Source organism: Tachyglossus aculeatus, chromosome 22 (assembly GCF_015852505.1).
Source record: "Tachyglossus aculeatus isolate mTacAcu1 chromosome 22, mTacAcu1.pri, whole genome shotgun sequence".
Taxonomy (NCBI): domain Eukaryota; kingdom Metazoa; phylum Chordata; class Mammalia; order Monotremata; family Tachyglossidae; genus Tachyglossus; species Tachyglossus aculeatus.
In genome coordinates this window covers 30,096,892-30,113,790 of record NC_052087.1, presented here as the reverse complement: position 1 = coordinate 30,113,790, position 16,899 = coordinate 30,096,892, and the positions used below count along the sequence as shown (strand labels likewise).

Here is a 16,899-nt window from a genome sequence, read left to right as displayed (position 1 = left end):
TTTTCCTTCCTCTCAACCCCCTGTCCCCTTCCTCCCGTGCCACTTTTTGGGATGGGGAGGGGGGTGTCCGGCTGGGCTGGGATTCCCTTCCCCAGTGGGAAGCCCAGAAAGGCAGATTTCCATCCTAATCCTGCCAGCCCCTGTCCCTGCAGCCTTTGTCTTCAGAACCGATTCTAGAAGGGGACCCTGTGTCCTTCCCTTCTCCGGCTTGGGCACTCCTCCTCTCATTTCTTCCTTCCTTCCTCCCTCTGGTCCATCCGCCTCGCCTCTCTCCCCCCTCCCTTTTCCCCTCCTTCCTTCCCTGTCCCTCATCCTGCCTCCCTCCCCCGTTTTTCTCCTCTGCCCATCTCTCCGCATCTGGATCTCCAGCTCCATCTCCCTCCATCTGGTCCTTCCCCCGCCCCCTGAGCCTGATTTTGTGGGCGCAGAGCTTCGTCAGTGCGCAACTCTCTGCTTTCCCCAAGCGAGGACCGGGATCTCCTGGATCCCCAAGGACTGGACCAGATCACGGCCTTTCTCCCGGAGGCAGGTGAGTCCCAAGGCGGGGGAACCCAGGAGGAGAGGGCTTTTATCTCCAAGGGAGGATGATGATGACAATAATAATAATAATAATAATGGTATTTGTTAAGCGCTTACTATGTGCCAAGCACTGTTCCGGTCCCCTTTTCCCCCAGGAGGTGGGAAGAAGGGGAACAAGAAAACCGGGAAAGGGCTTTTTTTTTTCCCCTGCACTGGGGGATGGAGAGAAGGGAATGCTTTGATTCCGAAAGGCTGGGGGAGGGAGAAGGAGGTTTATTCCCAGTAAGTCCAAGGGATCGGAGCTTCTTCCGCAGTGGGGAGAACTTTCCCCTGTCAGGGAGCTGAGCCGGGAGGGGACTCTTCCCAGCGCTTAGAACAGTGCTTGGAACACAGTAAGGGCTTCGCAAATATACCCTAATTATAATTATTATTCCTTTAAAAGGGAGAAGCCAAGCACTTCCCCTTCCCCTCCTCCAAACGCACGCCCCTTCCCCAGGGGAGCCGGGAGCAGGTCTCTGGCAATTTTATTGATGTGTATTGATGTCTATTTGATAATAATAATGGCATTTATTAAGCACTTACTATGTGCCAAGCACTGTTGGGGAGGTTACAAGGTGATCAGGTTGTCCCATGGCAGGCTCACAGTATTAATCCCCATTTTACGGATGAGGTACTGGGGAGGTTTGTATTGATGTCTATTTGATGATAATAATAATAATGGCATTTATTAAGCACTTAGTATGTGCCAAGCACTGTTGGGGAGGCTACAAGGTGATCAGGTTGTCCCATGGCGGGCTCACAGTATTAATCCCCATTTTACGGATGAGGTACTGGGGAGGTTTGTATTGATGTCTATTTGATGATAATAATAATGGCATTTATTAAGCACTTAGTATGTGCCAAGCACTGTTGGGGAGGCTATAAGGTGATCAGGTTGTCCCATGGGGGGGCCCACAGTATTAACCCCCATTTTACGGATGAGGTAACCGAGGCACAGAGACACAGTCACACAGCTGACAATTGGCGGAGCCAGGATTTGAACCCATGACCTCGGATTCCAAAGCCCGGGATCTTTCCACCGAGCCACGCTGCTTCTCTACTTGTACTGATGTCTGCCTCTTCCCCTGTCCCCAAACTGTGGACTCGTTGTGGGCAGGGGTTGTCCCTCTTTAGTGCTGTATTGTTTTTTCCCAAGCGCTTAGCCCGGCTCTCTGCACAGGGTAAAGGCTCAATAAAGCTGGTTTAATGAATGAATGAATGAATGAATGAATGAATGAATGAATGAATGGGAAGGAGGAGAGGGTAGGGGGCTTCTCCCCCTCCCCTGATGCCCTGGCAAGCTTCCCCTTTGGATGGTGATGAAGGGGTGGGATGGGAAGGAGGGGCCCTGAGCCCTGGGAAGGGGAGGAAGGGCTGATGTAGGCTCCTCATCCTGGTTGCCACTCAAGATGAGCTCAAGAGGATGGGCAGGGGAGGGGGCGAGGGCTCAGCGAACCCCTTCTTCGGATGTGAGAGACCCCAGAAAATCGGAGCTGAAGGGCGGGAGTCCTCCTCCTGCTCTGGAGTCTGCTGCATTTTTCTTCAGCTTCTCCTCCCAGTTCCCTCTCTTTGTGTCTATTTAAGTCTCCCCTTTGGGGAGACTTACCTCCTTATCTTACCCTCATCTTACCTCCTTCCCGTCCCCACAGCACCTGTATATATGTATATATGTTTGTGCATATTTATTACTCTATTTATTTTACTTGTACATATCTATTCTATTTATTTTATTTTGTTAGTATGTTTGGTTTTGTTCTGTCTCCCCCTTTTAGACTGTGAGCCCTCTTACCTCCTTATCTTACCTCCTTCGCTTCCCCACTGCACCTGTATATATGCATATATGTTTGTACATACTTATTACTCTATTTTACTTGTACATATCTATTCTATTTATTTTCTTTTGCTAGTATGTTTGGTTTTGTTCTCTGTCACCCCCTTTTAGACTGTGAGCCCACTGTTGGGGAGGGACTGTCTCTATATGTTGCCAACTTGGACTTCCCAAGCGCTTAGTACAGTGCTCTGCACAGAGGAAGCGCTCAATAAATACGATTGATTGATTGATTGATTGAAGAGGGAAAAGGAGCTATCCCCAATTCCCCCCTTCTCACTGTATTTCACCCCATATTCCCCTCTCTGCACCCCTCCTTCCCTCCCATCCCCCTGTCCAAGGCCACCCTGTCCCCAAGGCTGCCGCAAAGCCGTGTGACCTAGTACGCTGTTTCTCGAGTTTCTCTGTGCCTCAGTTCCCTCATCTGGTAAATGGGGATGAAGACTGTGAGCCCCCCGTGGGACAACCTGATCACCTTGTATCCTCCCCAGCGCTTAGAACGGTGCTTTGCACATAGAAAGCGCTTAACAAAGGAAGGACCAGGATCCAGCTGGATTTGAAGTGCACCCGGGGGTGGGAGGTCAGGAGAGCTGACAGAAGTTGGGGGGTGAGGAGGGACAAGAGAAGCTTGTACTTTCCAAGCGCTTAGTACAGTGCTCTGCACACAGTAAGCGCTCAATAAATACGATTGATTGAATGAATGAATGAATGAGGGGGTCCAGAGATCCTGGCCAAGGGGAAGGGGCTGGGGCCGGTAGAGTCCTTTGCTGCTCAGGGGGACCCTGTTCTGCCCCTTTTTCTTTTTGTTCAGCGTTTTCTCTGGTGGGGTGTGTTTGCAGAGCGGGTTTAGAGGTCCCCTTCCTGCATTTCCCCTCACACTGTTGGGATTTGTTTCCTCTCGGATCTGCAGATGGGAAAACTGAAGCCCAGAGACGGGGCAGCGATGGGGCCTCAGATTCGGTTAGGGCTTGGACCCTCAAGCCGCGCTTTGGGGTCCGGGTTGGAAGGAGCCGAGGACCGAAAGAGGAGGGCAAGAGAGGGAATGGGAGGAGGTGAGACGAGATCTGGGAGCTGGTAAAATGGTCCAGCCTTTTCTTTTTCTTTTTTTTCTTTAATGGTATCTGTTAAGCATTTAATAATAATAAGAATGGCATTTATTAAGCGCTTACTATGTGCAAAGCACTGTTCTAAGCGCTGGGGAGGTTACAAGGTGATCAGGTTGTACGCACCAGGCATGGTACTAAGCCCTGGGGTAGATAAAAACTAATTCATTCATTCATTCAATCGTATTTATTGAGCGCTTACTGTGTGCAGAGCACCGGACTAAGCGCTTGGGAAGTACAAGTTGGCAACATATAGAGAATCAGGTCGGATGCGGTCCATATCCCATGTGGGGCTCACGATCTTAATCCCCATTTTACGGATTAGGGGACAGAGGCGCAGAGAAGTGAAGGGACTCGCCCAAGGTCACAGCCGGCGTGTAACGGAGTCAGGATTAGAATCCGTGTCCTCTGATTCCCGGGCCCAGGCTCTTTCTACTAATAATAATGATGGCATTTGTTAAGCGCTTTTGCTCTTTCTAAGTGCTTGGTACAGTGCTCTGCACACAGTAAGCGCTCAATAAATACGATTGATTAATAATAATGATGGCATTTGTTAAGCGCTTTCTATGTGCAAAGCACTGTTCTAAGCACTGGGGAGGCTACAAGGTGGTCAGGTTGTCCCACGGGGGGCTCACAGTCTTCATCCCCATTTACCAGATGAGGGAACTGAGGCACAGAGAAGTCAGAGGAGCAGCGTACTAGGTCACACTGCTTTGCGGCAGCCTTGGGGACAGGGTGGCCTCGGACAGGGGGACGGGAGGGAAGAAGGGGAGGGCTGAGGGAACAGGGAGAGCCGCCTGGCTTCAGAGCTCATGATGAGCTTATGTTGCCAATTTGTACTTCCCAAGCGCTTAGTACAGTGCTCTGCACATAGTAAGCGCTCAATAAATACGATTGATGACGATGATGCTTTGCACATAGAAAGCGCTTAACAAATGCCATCATTATGATGATGAGGAGGAGGAGGAGGAGGAGGAAAGTTTGCTCCCTCAAGTAGAGAGAAGAGCGGAGGTGCGGACTGCTCAACTGCCAACCTCTCACCGCCCTCTGCTCTGGGCCGAGGCTCCCGGACCCCCGGCCCATCTCTCCCTCCGTTCTTTAGCTCCCGCCGCCCTCCGTCTTCCCGCGGTGGCCCTCCCCGGGCCTGGCTCACCTGTCGATTCTGAGCCCCGGGACTCCTGCTGCCCCTCATCGAAGCCCCGAGCCACCCCCTGGGGGGACACGCCAGGGCGGACTGGGCCGGAACCGACATCCGGGCCACGGCGGGGACCAGAATGGGAGGCCGGGCGGACCCAGCGGGGCTCAGCTGGGGAAACCCCTGCCCCGAGCAGGAAAGGGGGGCCCGTCAGAGGCCAAGATCAGGCCTTCTGCCTCTGACGAATGCTCCCGGGGGCCTAGGACTGTAGCCGGACCTCCGGAAATGCTGCTGACGAGCCAGTCCGGTTGAGGGGGGCAAAGAGGTGGTTCTCTGGAGTGATCTCGGGGCTCCCCAGGCGCCGGCCTGCTTTCTAGACTGTGAGCCCACTGTTGGGTAGGGACCGTCTCTATATGTTGCCAACTTGTAGTTCCCAAGGGCTTAGTCCAGTGCTCTGCACACGTTAAGCGCTCAATAAATACAATTGATTGATTCCCAAACCCTCCACCCTTCACTCCAGCCACCATTCCCACCCGCAACCCATCCCTGACTTCCTTGGCCTCCAGACACCCGGGTCTTGCCCGGGACTGGGCCCCCGGTGCCCCCTCACTCCTCCTTCTGATCCCAAATGCCTCTGGCCCATCGGGCTGAGAGGCAGAGAGCCGAAAGATGGCCCTCCCGGCCGGGGGATGCCTCCCTCAGGACCCCCTCACCCCCCCAGCCCTGCTGCTTCTCTTTCAGGCGGAATGGCACTCTGCAGAGCTCAACTCCTGCTGGGCCTCCTATGGCCCGCGGCCTGGGGCCTGGGCCCGGGCCCCAGCTCGGAGCTCCGTTCGGCCTTCTCGGTGGCCCGGACCAGCAGCCTGGAGGGCAACACGGAGATGGCCGTGACCTTCGACAAGGTCTACGTCAACATCGGGGACGACTTCGACCCCAAGTCGGGGCTGTTCCGCTGCCGGGTGCCGGGGGCCTACTACTTCTCCTTCACCGTGGGCAAGTACCCGCAGAAGAGCCTGTCGGTCATGCTGGTGAGGAACCGGAACGAGGTGCAGGCCGTGGCCTTCGACGAGCACCAGCGGGCCGACCGCAAGGCGGCCAGCCAGAGCGCCATGCTGCAGCTGGACTACGGAGACACCGTCTGGCTGCGGCTCCACGGGGACCCCCAGTACGCGCTCTACAGCTCCCCGGGGCCCTGCACCACCTTCAGCGGTTACCTCATCTACCCCGACACCTCCTCCTACTTCCACGGCCCCGGCCCGGCCCCGCCGCCCCGCCAGGGCCCTCCCCGGGGGCGGCCAGGAGAGCAGGAGGACCACGACGACGACGACGAGGAGGCGGCGGCGACGACGGCGGCGGCCCGGCCGGACCCGCGCTCGGCCTTCTCGGCGGCCCGCTCTCAGAGCCTGGTGGGAGCGGAAGAGGCCTCCCTCCACCACCGGCCCGTCACCTTCGACACCGAGTTCGTCAACATCGGGGGCGACTTCGACGCCGCCTCGGGCGTCTTCCGCTGCCGCCTGCCCGGCGCCTACTACTTCTCCTTCACCGTGGGCAAGATGCCGCACAAGACGCTGTCGGTGAAGCTGATGAAGAACCGCGACGAGGTGCAGGCCATGATCTACGACGACAACCGCTCCCGCCGGCGGGAGATGCAGAGCCAGAGCGTCCTGCTGCCCCTGCGCCCGGGCGATGCCGTGTGGCTCTACAGCCACCAGCACGACGGGTACGGGGCCTACAGCAACCACGGCAAGTACATCACCTTCACCGGCTTCCTGGTCTACCCGGACCCCGGACCCCCGGGGACCTGATCGCCTCTCTCCCGCCCGCCGCGGGGCAAGGGAAGACCGAGGATCGGAGGGGCCGGGAGGTGGGGGGGGGGGAGGATTGCTAAACGCATGCTCTATGTGTGTTTGCGTGGGTGCGCGGGTGGGTGTATGTATGCGTCCACGTCAGTTTTCAGCCCCGCTACATCCAGCCGGGGTGTGTGTCCCTCGTTGCCGTTGGAGCTTGACGTCAAAAAATGAGACTTTGGGTCAGCTGGCGCTCACTGGGAGAGCCGGGGAGGTGGGTGGGGTGGGGTGGGATGGGGGGGGCAGGAAGGGAGGGATGTTTGGAGGGGCTGGGTTCGGGATCTGCCAATAAAACAGGGCTCTGGCAGGCTCTGGCCCCAGCCAGCCAAGCGGTTGTCTTCTCTCTGGGCTTGGGAGGCAGACCCGCCCCAAATGGCTGAGAGGAGCCGTGGCAGAGGTGAAGGTCGGACTGGTGTCCGAGGCTGCTGTGAGGTTCTGAGCTGCGGCGCGGGAGTGAGCCGGAGTGTCAGGCCGGGGTCTCGGGCCGGGTGGGGAGACGGCGGGGGGCCAGAGAGGAGCAAGCGGTTCAGTGAAAGCCCAGGATCCCAACCGAACGGTCCTTCCCCGGCGGGAGCTGAGTGGTGTGAGAAGTCAGCCTCGTGTACTCTTCCCTGGCCGGGGTTGGTCCGGCCTGAGTCCGAGCCTCCGGTGACCTGAACATCCCAGCTATCTCGGGAATGGCCACCGGCCAGGGGTCGCCTCTCACTCATCACCATGACCCCGAGAATCTGATTTCCATCCAGGAACCTTTTCCTCTTCCCTCCCCTGGCCTTCACCCCCGTTGCCCCGGGGCCTCCAATCCTCTCCTTAAGCCTCCCTTCCCAAGGGCTCCAAACCGGGCTGGGCTTGGATGACCAGGTGAAGGGGATCGAAGTAGACCAGAGACCCGGGAGGGGTTCTGGGATTTTGGCCGAGGCCGTAAAGGACTTGGGAGCGGTGATGGGAGGAAGGGAGGGCCCGGAGGAAGCCACGCTGGAGCAGCTGTGCAGAGCGCTTTACTCAGAAGATCGGCATGCGGCGTCAGCTCAGCACCCGGGTGGAGCCGCTTTTTTGGCCTTTCTGGCGCCTGCCACGGTCACTCGCACAGTCCAGGACCCGGGTGGAGCTGCTTTTTTGGCCTTTCTGGCATCAGCCAAGGTCACTCGTGCAGCGCAGCGGAGGCCGGGACCCTGCTCGATCCTACCTCCGGGACTCCCCCGGCAACCCTCCCTCCTGCTGAAATGGGGTCCCCTTTGACAGTCTCTCCAGCCGCTTCCAGAGGGGCAGACGGCTGTGGAGGAGGAGGGGGTGAGGGCAGGGGAATGACCCGTGCCGACCGGGAAAATGCCCCAGGACGGGGAAAGGGTTCATCGCAGTCCTAACGGCCCCCAGCACCTCACTGAGTTTGAGCAGTCCCTTGTCGCGGCCCTCGGGGAGATGGCGAGACCTCGCCGGCCAGCCGGGCCCGAGCTTGGCCCTTCCTGGTATCCGAGCTCCCCGGCAGGGTGGTTGGCGAGGGGGAAAGTGTTCTCTTTTTGTTGCCTCTCTGCCTCCCCAAGGCCCTGCAACGTCCCCAGCGTGCCAAGCCGACCCCGAGGACCGCTCACCTGGGCCTGGGCAGGCCTCGGTGCCACCCTCCTCACCTCCCGCTCCCCAACTCAACCTCTTTCCAGCAATTCCTGGCCTCCGCCTACCCCTTCCTTCCTCTCCCCCGGGAGCCAGACTGCCTTACCACTGGCTCTCTGAACAGTTGCCCCCAGGGACTCCCGCATGGACCAGAGAGGGGAACCCCGGCTCCCAGGGAGAGAAGAGGGGTGAAAGGGAAGGGGAGCAGCGGCAACGTCCCGGGGCGTTGAAGCAGGGAGCATTCGGCGTCCAGTCGGAGTCGGGGGGCCTCCTCCGGCCTAGGCCAGGGAAGGGCGGAGAGGTCACTGTGGCGGTGGATTCAGGACTGCCCACAGGTCCCGCGGGGCCGGGTGACCCTCTGGACAAAAGCCTTTGCACAGGTCCCGGAGGGTTTCCTGCACCAGGCGGAAGAAAAGCCGGACCCACCGGCCCCTCTCCTCCCCCTGCGCCGCCCGGAGCCCGTAGGCACAGAACAAGCTGGTGAGGACCAGCTGCTCGAAGCCCCCGGGGTCCAGGGGGGCGGCCTCCCGCTCCAGCTGCAGCACCCGCAGCTCCACCCCGGCCAGGCCGCCGGCCGCCTGGCCCCGCAGGAGGTGGGCCAGCCGCCGGCCCGAGCGCAGCGATGCCAGCTCTTCGTCCTGCAGCCGGAGCTGCCCGTCGCCGCCCAGCTCCAGGCCGCCCCAGAGCAGCTGGAAGGGAAGCGGGAGCGGGAGGGTGAAGGACGGGTGGGCAGGGGGCTGGGCCGCAGACCAGGTAAGGAGGGACTGGGGGCAGGGAGACCACCCCCCACCCACCCAGAAGTTGGGTAGGGACTCTATATGTTGCCAACTTGGACTTCCCAAGTGCTCTGCACACAGTCAGCGCTCAATAAGTACGACTGATTGAGAGGGGGGCAGTGGGGTGGGAGAGGAATGGAAGAGAGTGGCCCGGGGGGAAAGAGAGGGCCTGGGTTGTGCTCCGAGTGACCCCCCCCCCCGTAGACTCTCTTTCCTTCCTGTTTAGGGGGTCCCCCCAACTCCCACCTCTTCCACTCTGGTTGCCCGCTCCACCCACCCTCCCTCCCAACCCCAGGGACTCCCGCCCCAGTCCAGTGACCTCAAACATCACGTCCACATCCTCTGGCTCCTGGGGAGAACGGCTCCAGCCGGCGTTGGCCGCGAACTCACCTGGAAAACCCAAGTAAGACACCGGGAGTGAGGCCCCTCTAGACCCCGGCCCTGCTCTGCCCTCCATCAGTCAGTTGTATTTATTGAGCGCTTACTGTGTGCAGAGCACCTACTCTGCCCTCCATCAGTCAGTTGTATTTATTGAGAGCTTACTGCGTGCAGAGCACCTACTCTACCCTCCATCACTCAATCATCAGTCAGTTGTATTTATTGAGAGCTTACTGTGTGCAGAGCACCTACTCTACCCTCCATCACTCAATCATCAGTCAGTTGTATTTATTGAGAGCTTACTGTGTGCAGAGCACCTACTCTGCCCTCCATCAGTCAGTCACTTGTATTTATTGAGAGTTTACTGTGTGCAGAGCACTGTACTAAGCGCTTGGGAGAGTTGTCATGTATGTGTGACTTTGGGCAAGTCACTTCACTTCTCTGGGCCTCAGTTCCCTCATCTGGAAAATGGGGATTAAGACTGTGAGCCCCCCGTGGGGCAACCTGATCCCCCTCATAGCGCTTAGAACAGTGCTTTGCACATAGTAAGCACTTAACAAATACCATTATTATTATTATTATTATTGTTATTCTCTGTGCCAGTTACCTCATCTGTAAAATGGGGATTAAGACTGTGAGCCCCACGTGGGACAACCTGATCACCTTGTATCCCCCCCAGCGCTTAGAACAGTGCTTTGCACATAGTAAGCGCTTAACAAATACCATCATTATCATTATTATTATTCTCTGTGCCTCAGTTCCCTCATCTGTAAAATGGGGATTAAGACTGTGAACCCCACGTGGGACAACCTGATCACCTTGCATCCCCCCAGCGCTTAGAACAGTGCTTTGCACATAGTAAGCGCTTAACAAATACCACCATTATCATTATTATTATTCTCTGTGCCTCAGTTCCCTCATCTGTAAAATGGGGATTAAGACTGTGAACCCCACGTGGGACAACCTGATCACCTTGCATCCCCCCAGCGCTTAGAACAGTGCTTTGCACATAGTAAGCGCTTAACAAATACCATCATTATCATTATTATTCTCTGTGCCTCAGTTACCTCATCTGTAAAATGAGGATTAAGACTGTGAGCCCGACTTGGGGCAACCTGATCACTTTGTAACCTCCACAGCACTTAGAACAGTGCTTTGCACATAGTAACTGCTTAACAAAAACCGTCATTATTATTATTATTTTAACAGTCTAACAGTCAACACATTCCTTGCCCACAATGAGTTTATGGTCTAGAGGGGGAGATGGACGTTAATTCATTCATTCATTCACTCATTCAATCACATTTATTGAGCGCTTACTGTGTGCAGAGCACTGTAAGCACTTGGGAAGTACAAGTTGGCAACATCTAGAGACGGTCCCTACCCAACAGTGGGCTCACAGTCTAGAAGGGGGAGACAGACAACAAAACAAAACATAGTAAAATAAAATAGAGTAGATATGTACAAGTAAAATAAATAGAGTAATAAATCCGTACAAACATATATACATATACACAGGTGCTGTGGGGAAGGGAAGGAGGTAAGATGGGGGGATGGAGAGGGGGACGAGGGGGAGAGGAAGGAAGGAAGGGGCTCAGTGTGGGAAGGCCTCCTGGAGGAGGTGAGCTCTCAGTAAGGCCTTGAAGGGAGGAAGAGAGCCAGCTTGGCGGATGGGAAGAGGGAGGGCATTCCAGGCCCGGGGGATGATGTGGGCCGGGGGTCGACGGTGGGACAGGCAAGAACGAGGTACGGTGAGGAGATTAGCGGCGGAGGAGCGGAGGGTGCGGGCTGGGCTGGAGAAGGACAGAAGGGAGGTGAGGTAGGAGGGGGCCAGGGGATGGACAGCCTGGAAGCCCAGGGTGAGGAGTTTCTGCCTGATGCGCAGATTGATTGGTAGCCACTGGAGATTTTTGAGGAGGGGAGCAACATGCCCAGAGCATTTCTGGACAAAGACAATCCGGGCAGCGGCGTGAAGTCTGGATTGAAGTGGGGAGAGACACGAGGATGGGAGATCAGAGAGAAGGCTGAAGCAGTAGTCCAGACGGGATAGGATGAGAGCTTGAATGAGCAGGGTAGCAGTTTGGATGGAGAGGAAAGGACAGATCTTGGCAACGTTGCGGAGCTGAGACCGGCAGGTTTTGGTGACGGCTTGGATGTGAGGGGTGAACGAGAGAGCGGAGTCGAGGATGACACCAAGGTTGCGGGCTTGTGAGACGGGAAGGATGGTAGTGCCGTCAACAGAGATGGGAAAGTCAGGGAGAGGGCAGGGTTTCGGAGGGAAGACAAGGAGTTCAGTATAAATAAATTGCAGATATGTACGGAAGTGCTGCGGGGCAGGGAAGGGGGATAATAATAATAATAATAATAATAATGAGGGCATTTATTAAGCACTTACTATGTGCAAAGCACTGTTCTAAGTGCTGGGCAGGTTATAAGGTGATGAGATTGTCCCACTTGGGGCTCACAGTCTTCATCCCCATTTTCCAGATGAGGTAACTGAGGCCCAGAGAAGTGAAGTGACTTGCCCAGAGTCACCCAGCTGACAATTGGCGGAGCCGGGATTTGAACCCATGACCTCTGGCTCCAAAGCCCGCGCTCTTTTCCACTGAGCCACGCTGCTTCTCTAATGAATGACGGGAGGAAGTCAAGGTGACGCAGAAGGGACTGGGAGAAGGGGAAATCAATCAATCGTATTTATTGTGTGCAGAGCACTGTACTAAGCGCTTGAGAAGTACAAGTTGGCAACACATAGAGTCAGTCCCTACTCAACAGTGGGCTCACAGTCTAGGAAGGCCTCTTGGAGGAGGTGGGCCTTCAATCAGGCTTCGAAGGCTGGGAGAGGAATTTTCTGTCGGTTACGAAGAGGGAGGGTGTTCCGGGACAGAAGCGGGATGTGGGTGAGAGGGTGGCAGCGAGATGGACGAGATGGAGGTATAATGAGAAGGTTGGCATTAGCGGGACTTTCTATTTGATGTAGAGATAAAGGGACAACCCCCCGTGGGTCTTGAGGAGTGGGGAAACGTGGGCTGAATCCTTCTGTAGAGAAACGCTTTGCACATAGTAAGCGCACTTTGCACACAGTGGCTTTGCACATAGTAAGCGGTTAATAAATGCTATTAAAAAAAAAAATGAGCCGGGCAGCAGTGTGACGTTTGGACTGGTGTGGGGGGACACTGGAGCGTGGCTCAGCGGAAAGAGCCCGGGCTTTGGAGTCAGAGGTCACGGGTTCAAATCCCGGCTCCGCCACTTGGCAGCTGGGTGACTCCGGGCAGGTCACTTCACTTCTCTTTTAGACTGTGAGCCCACTGTTGGGTAGGGACCGTCTCTATATGTACTTGTACTTCCCAAGCGCTTAGTATAGTGCTCTGCACACAGTAAGCGCTCAATAAATACGATTGGTTGATTGGTTGATTCTCTGGACCTCAGTTCCCTCATCTGGAAAATGGGGATTAAGACTGTCCCTGTGGGACAACCTGATCACCTTGTAAACTCCCCAGCGCTTAGAACAAGTGCTTTGCACATAGTAAGTGCTTAATAAATGCCATCATTAGTATTATTATTACAGGAGGCAGGGAGGTCAGGAAGGAGGCTTAAGCGCTTAGTACAGTGCTCTGCACACAGTAAGCGCTCAAGAATGAATGAATGAATGATGGAGTGACCAAGGTGGACACAGGAACTTGGGCAGGCTGGGAGGAGCAACTCCCAGGGCTAGCCCATGGATCATTCATTCATTCATTCAATCGTATCTATTGAGCGCTTACTGTGTGCAGAGCACTGTACTAAGCGCTTGGGAAGTACAGCGTAGTACAGAAGTGGCACAGCGACCAGAGGTATCCCTACAGACGAGGCTACCTTTTCTACGGCCCCCCGGGGATGTGAACCACGCCGCTTCTCCGTAAGTGACGGAGGCAGGATTAGAACCCACGACCTCTGCCTCTCAAGCCCGCTGTCTTTCCACTGAGCCGCACCGCTTCTTTTGGATGCAGGGATGCAGGATGCTTGAGCGGCTGGGGCAGGGGAGCTTCCCCCAGGATCCTCGCTGAACCCTTTTCCCTCCGCCACGGCTCACCTCCGGCTTCCGGAGCCGTGCCCCGGGATCGGCCCCCCACGGCCGCCGGCGCCAGGCCGTGCCAGGTCATTTTTAGACTGTGAGCCCACTGTTGGGTAGGGACTGTCTCTATATGCTGCCAACTTGTACTTCCCAAGCGCTTAGTACAGTGCTTTGCACACAGTAAGCGCTCAATAAATACGATTGATTGATTGATTCACGGCCAAGACAGCCCTCAGGCATCTCCCACTCTCTATCGGTAGGCCCGGCCGGCGACCCCCACCACTCCCAACCCCAGCGCAGGCTAATAATGATAATAATCATGATAATAATAATGATGATGGCATTTGTTAAGCGCTTACTATGTGCAAAGCACTGTTGTAAGCGCTGGGGAGGATACAAGGTGATCAGGTGGTCCCACGGGAGGCTCACAGTCTTCATCCCCATTTACCAGGGAAGTTAGAGAAGCAGCGTGGCTCAGTGGAAAGAGCCCAGGCTTTGGAGTCAGAGGTCATGGGTTCAAATCCCGGCTCCGCCACTTGTCAGCTGGGTGACTTTGGGCAAGTTACTTCACTTCTCTGGGCCTCAGCGACCTCATCTGGAAAATGGGGCTGAAGACTGCGAGCCCCCCGTGGGACAACCTGATCACCTTGTAACCTCCCCAGCGTTTAGAACGGTGCTTTGCACATAGTAAGCGCTTAATAAATCCCACCATCATTATTATTACTATTATTATTAAGCGACTTGCCCGAAGTCACCCAGCCGACAAGCGGCGGAGCTGGGATTAGAACCCATGACCTCTGACTCCCAAGCCCGGGCTCTTTCATTCATTCATTCACTCAATTGTATTTATTGAGCGCTTACTGTGTGCAGAGCACTGTACTAAGCACTTGGGAAGTACAAGTTGGCAACATATAGAGACAGTCCCTACCCAACAGTGGGCTCACAGTCTAGAAGAAAGTGGGTAATTCTATGAACAGGATAATTCTCTAAACACCAACAGATTTCATGCAGAGTCATTCTTCTCATGTCGTTTTTTAGGCGCTTACTCTGTGCCAGGCACTGAACTAAGTGCTGGGGCAGAAACGAGCTAATCAAGTTGGACACAGTCTCTGTCCCACTTCTTCCAGCCCAACCGATAATAATAATAATAATAATGGCATTTATTAAGCACTTACTATGTGCAAAGCACTGTTCTAAGCGCTGGGGAGGTAACAAGATGATCAGGTTGTCCCACGGGGGGCTCACAGTCTTCATCCCCATTTTCCAGATGAGGTCAGTGAGGCCCAGAGAAGCGAAGTGAGCCCACTGTTGGGTAGGGACCGTCTCTATATGTTGCCAACTTGTACTTCCCAAGCGCTTAGTCCAGTGCTCTGCACACAGTAAGCGCTCAATAAATACGATTGATTGATTGAAGCAGCGTGGCTCAGTGGAAAAGAGCCCGGGCTTTGGAGTCAGAGGTCACGGGTTCAAATCCCAGCTCCGCCACGTGTCAGCTTTGGGCAAGTCGCCTCACTTCTCTGTGCCTCAGTTCCCTCATCTGGAAAATGAGGATGAAGGCCGTGAGCCCCCCGTGGGACAACCTGATCACCTTGTATCCCCCCAGCGCTTCGAACAGCGCTTAATACCAACATTCTTATTATTATTGAAGTGACTTGCCCAAAGTCACCCAGCTGACAATTGGCGGGGCCGGGATTTGAACCCGTGACCTCTGCCTCCAAAGCCCAGCGGACCGGAGGGGCGAGCGAGGCCAGTCGGGTCGAGGTCGCCCTCAGGGACGCGCCCATTCCCGGCGCACCTGCTCGGCCCCGTCTGCTCCGGGAAGTCCGCAGCCTTCGAGCGGTTTTCCGGAAGCCAGCAGGTTGAGCTTCCAAAGCTCCTCTCCAGGGAGCTCCGGGAGACGAAGGGAGGGAAGGGATGTGGGAAGAGATGCAGGGGGAGAGGGGGCAGTGGGATAAGACAGGCCTACCTCTATGTCCGTGGGATCCGACCACCACGCAGAGCCCCACAGCTGCCCAAGTCCAGGCTCGGAGACGCAGTCCCGCGGCCATGCCACGTCCCGCTCCCCTCGGCCTCCGCCGAACTGGCTCCGGCCTTTCCGCTGGAACCCCACCCGCCCTCCATCTGTCTCCGCTGAAAAACAAGGAGGGGCCGTACTCCCACCGGGGCCGTTTTCCATCCCGGATCGGAGCCGGGGCATCTCCCGTTGTTTTCCAGGGAGCGGGAGCCAGATTCCCAACCCCCTGGGCCTCGTAGGTCTGTGTTTACCCTGGCGTGGCAAGTTAATAGGAAAAAGGTTTTTGACACCAAATGACTTGGGCAAGAGCTCTCGTGGAACAGGGCCTGGGCCTCGGTCCATCGTTATTTTTTGTCCTCAGCCAGGGGACATTCATTCATTCATTCATTCAGTCGTATTTATTGAGCGCTTACTGCGTGCAGCGCTTGGGAAGTCCAAGTTGGCAACATCTAGAGCCGGTCCCTACCCCACAGCGGGCTCACAGTCTAGAAAGGGGGAGACAGACAACAAAACACATTAACATAAATAAAATATATAGAATAAATGAGCCCACTGTTGGGTAGGCTCTCTATGTTGCCAACTTGTACTTCCCAAGCGCTTAGTACGGTGCTCTGCACACAGTAAGCGCTCGATAAATACGATTGATTGATTGATATGCAAGAAGAAGGCTGACCCTTACACTTTAGCTCATTATGGGCGGGGAAAACGTCCCCTAACTCGGTTCTATTGTACTCTCCCGGGCGTTTAGTACAGTGCTCCGCACATAGTAAACGCTCATTAAGAGAAGCAGCGTGGCTCAGTGGAAAGAGCGCGGGCTTTGGAGTCAGAGGTCAGGGGTTCAAATCCCGGCTCCGCCACTAGTCAGCTGGGTGACTCTGGGCAAGTCACTTCACTTCTCTGGGCCTCAGTTCCCTCATCTGAAAAATGGGGATGAAGACTGAGCCCCCCATGGGACAACCTGATCACCTTGTAACCTCCCCAGCGCTTAGAACACTGCTTTGCACATAGTAAGCGCTTAATAAATGCCATTATTATTATTATTAAATACGACTGATTGATTGATCTGGCCACTCTCCAAACGGGAAACCGTCAGCTACCCAGTCAAACCCTTTTCCTGAGGGAGGAGCGTTTGACTGACCAGCTGGCTGAGAAAGCCCGGGACGCGGGCCCTGGGTTCTAATCCCGCCTCTGCCCCTCGTCTGCTGTGACACCTAGGGCAAGTCACATCACTTCTCTATGCCTCCGTTCCCTCATCTGTGAAATGGGGATGAAGACGGTGAGCCCCACGTGATGCATGAACGGTGTCCATTCATTCATTCAATCGCATTTATTGAGCACTTACTGTGTGCAGAGCACTGTACTAAGCGCTTGGGAAGTACAAGTTGGCAACATATCAATCTTTTATCTACCCCAGCACTTGGTTCAGTGGCTGGCACACAGTAAAGGCGCAACATTTAAGAAAAAAAATAGAGTTCCCTTCAGTCCCGAGGGGCTCTGAGCTGCCACTAATCCATCAGCCCACCAATGGTACTGTTTACTGTGTGCCAAGTACTGGACAAAACTCTTAATAATAATAATAATAATGGCATTTATTAAGTGCTTAC

General features: G+C 55.4%; 2 protein-coding genes across 3 annotated transcripts; one reads left to right on the top strand and one right to left on the bottom strand.

Annotated features, from left to right (window-relative positions):
- Positions 1 to 343: 343 nt before the first annotated feature.
- On the top strand, positions 344 to 6,683 carry C1QTNF4 (C1q and TNF related 4). Of its 2 annotated transcripts, none has more exons than XM_038764784.1 (2): positions 344 to 529; positions 5,366 to 6,683. In XM_038764784.1, exon 2 carries the CDS (start codon positions 5,371 to 5,373, stop codon positions 6,427 to 6,429), a length of 1,059 nt encoding a protein of 352 aa, XP_038620712.1. In that variant the 5' UTR covers positions 344 to 529; positions 5,366 to 5,370; the 3' UTR covers positions 6,430 to 6,683. The 2 variants fall into 2 exon arrangements, with proteins under 2 accessions (XP_038620712.1, XP_038620713.1); XM_038764785.1 differs by having other exon boundaries at positions 5,346 to 6,683.
- Positions 6,684 to 7,555: 872 nt separating this feature from the next.
- Positions 7,556 to 15,329, bottom strand: FAM180B (family with sequence similarity 180 member B). The gene is made up of 3 exons (XM_038765150.1): positions 15,248 to 15,329; positions 9,172 to 9,242; positions 7,556 to 8,765 (listed from the first exon to the last, which is right to left on the bottom strand). Exons 1-3 carry the CDS (start codon positions 15,327 to 15,329, stop codon positions 8,379 to 8,381), a joined length of 540 nt encoding a protein of 179 aa, XP_038621078.1. The 3' UTR covers positions 7,556 to 8,378.
- Positions 15,330 to 16,899: the final 1,570 nt, after the last annotated feature.

Coding starts and splice junctions, on each gene's coding strand:
- C1QTNF4 (XM_038764784.1), top strand. CDS start 5,371: ATGGCACTCTGCAGAGCTCAACTCCTGCTGGGCCTCCTATGGCCCGCG.
- FAM180B (XM_038765150.1), bottom strand. CDS start 15,329: ATGGCCGCGGGACTGCGTCTCCGAGCCTGGACTTGGGCAGCTGTGGGG. Junction 9,243..15,247: donor CGGATCCCACGGACATAGAG/GTAGGCCTGTCT, acceptor TGGGTTTTCCAG/GTGAGTTCGCGGCCAACGCC. Junction 8,766..9,171: donor ATGTGGACGTGATGTTTGAG/GTCACTGGACTG, acceptor CTTCCCTTCCAG/CTGCTCTGGGGCGGCCTGGA.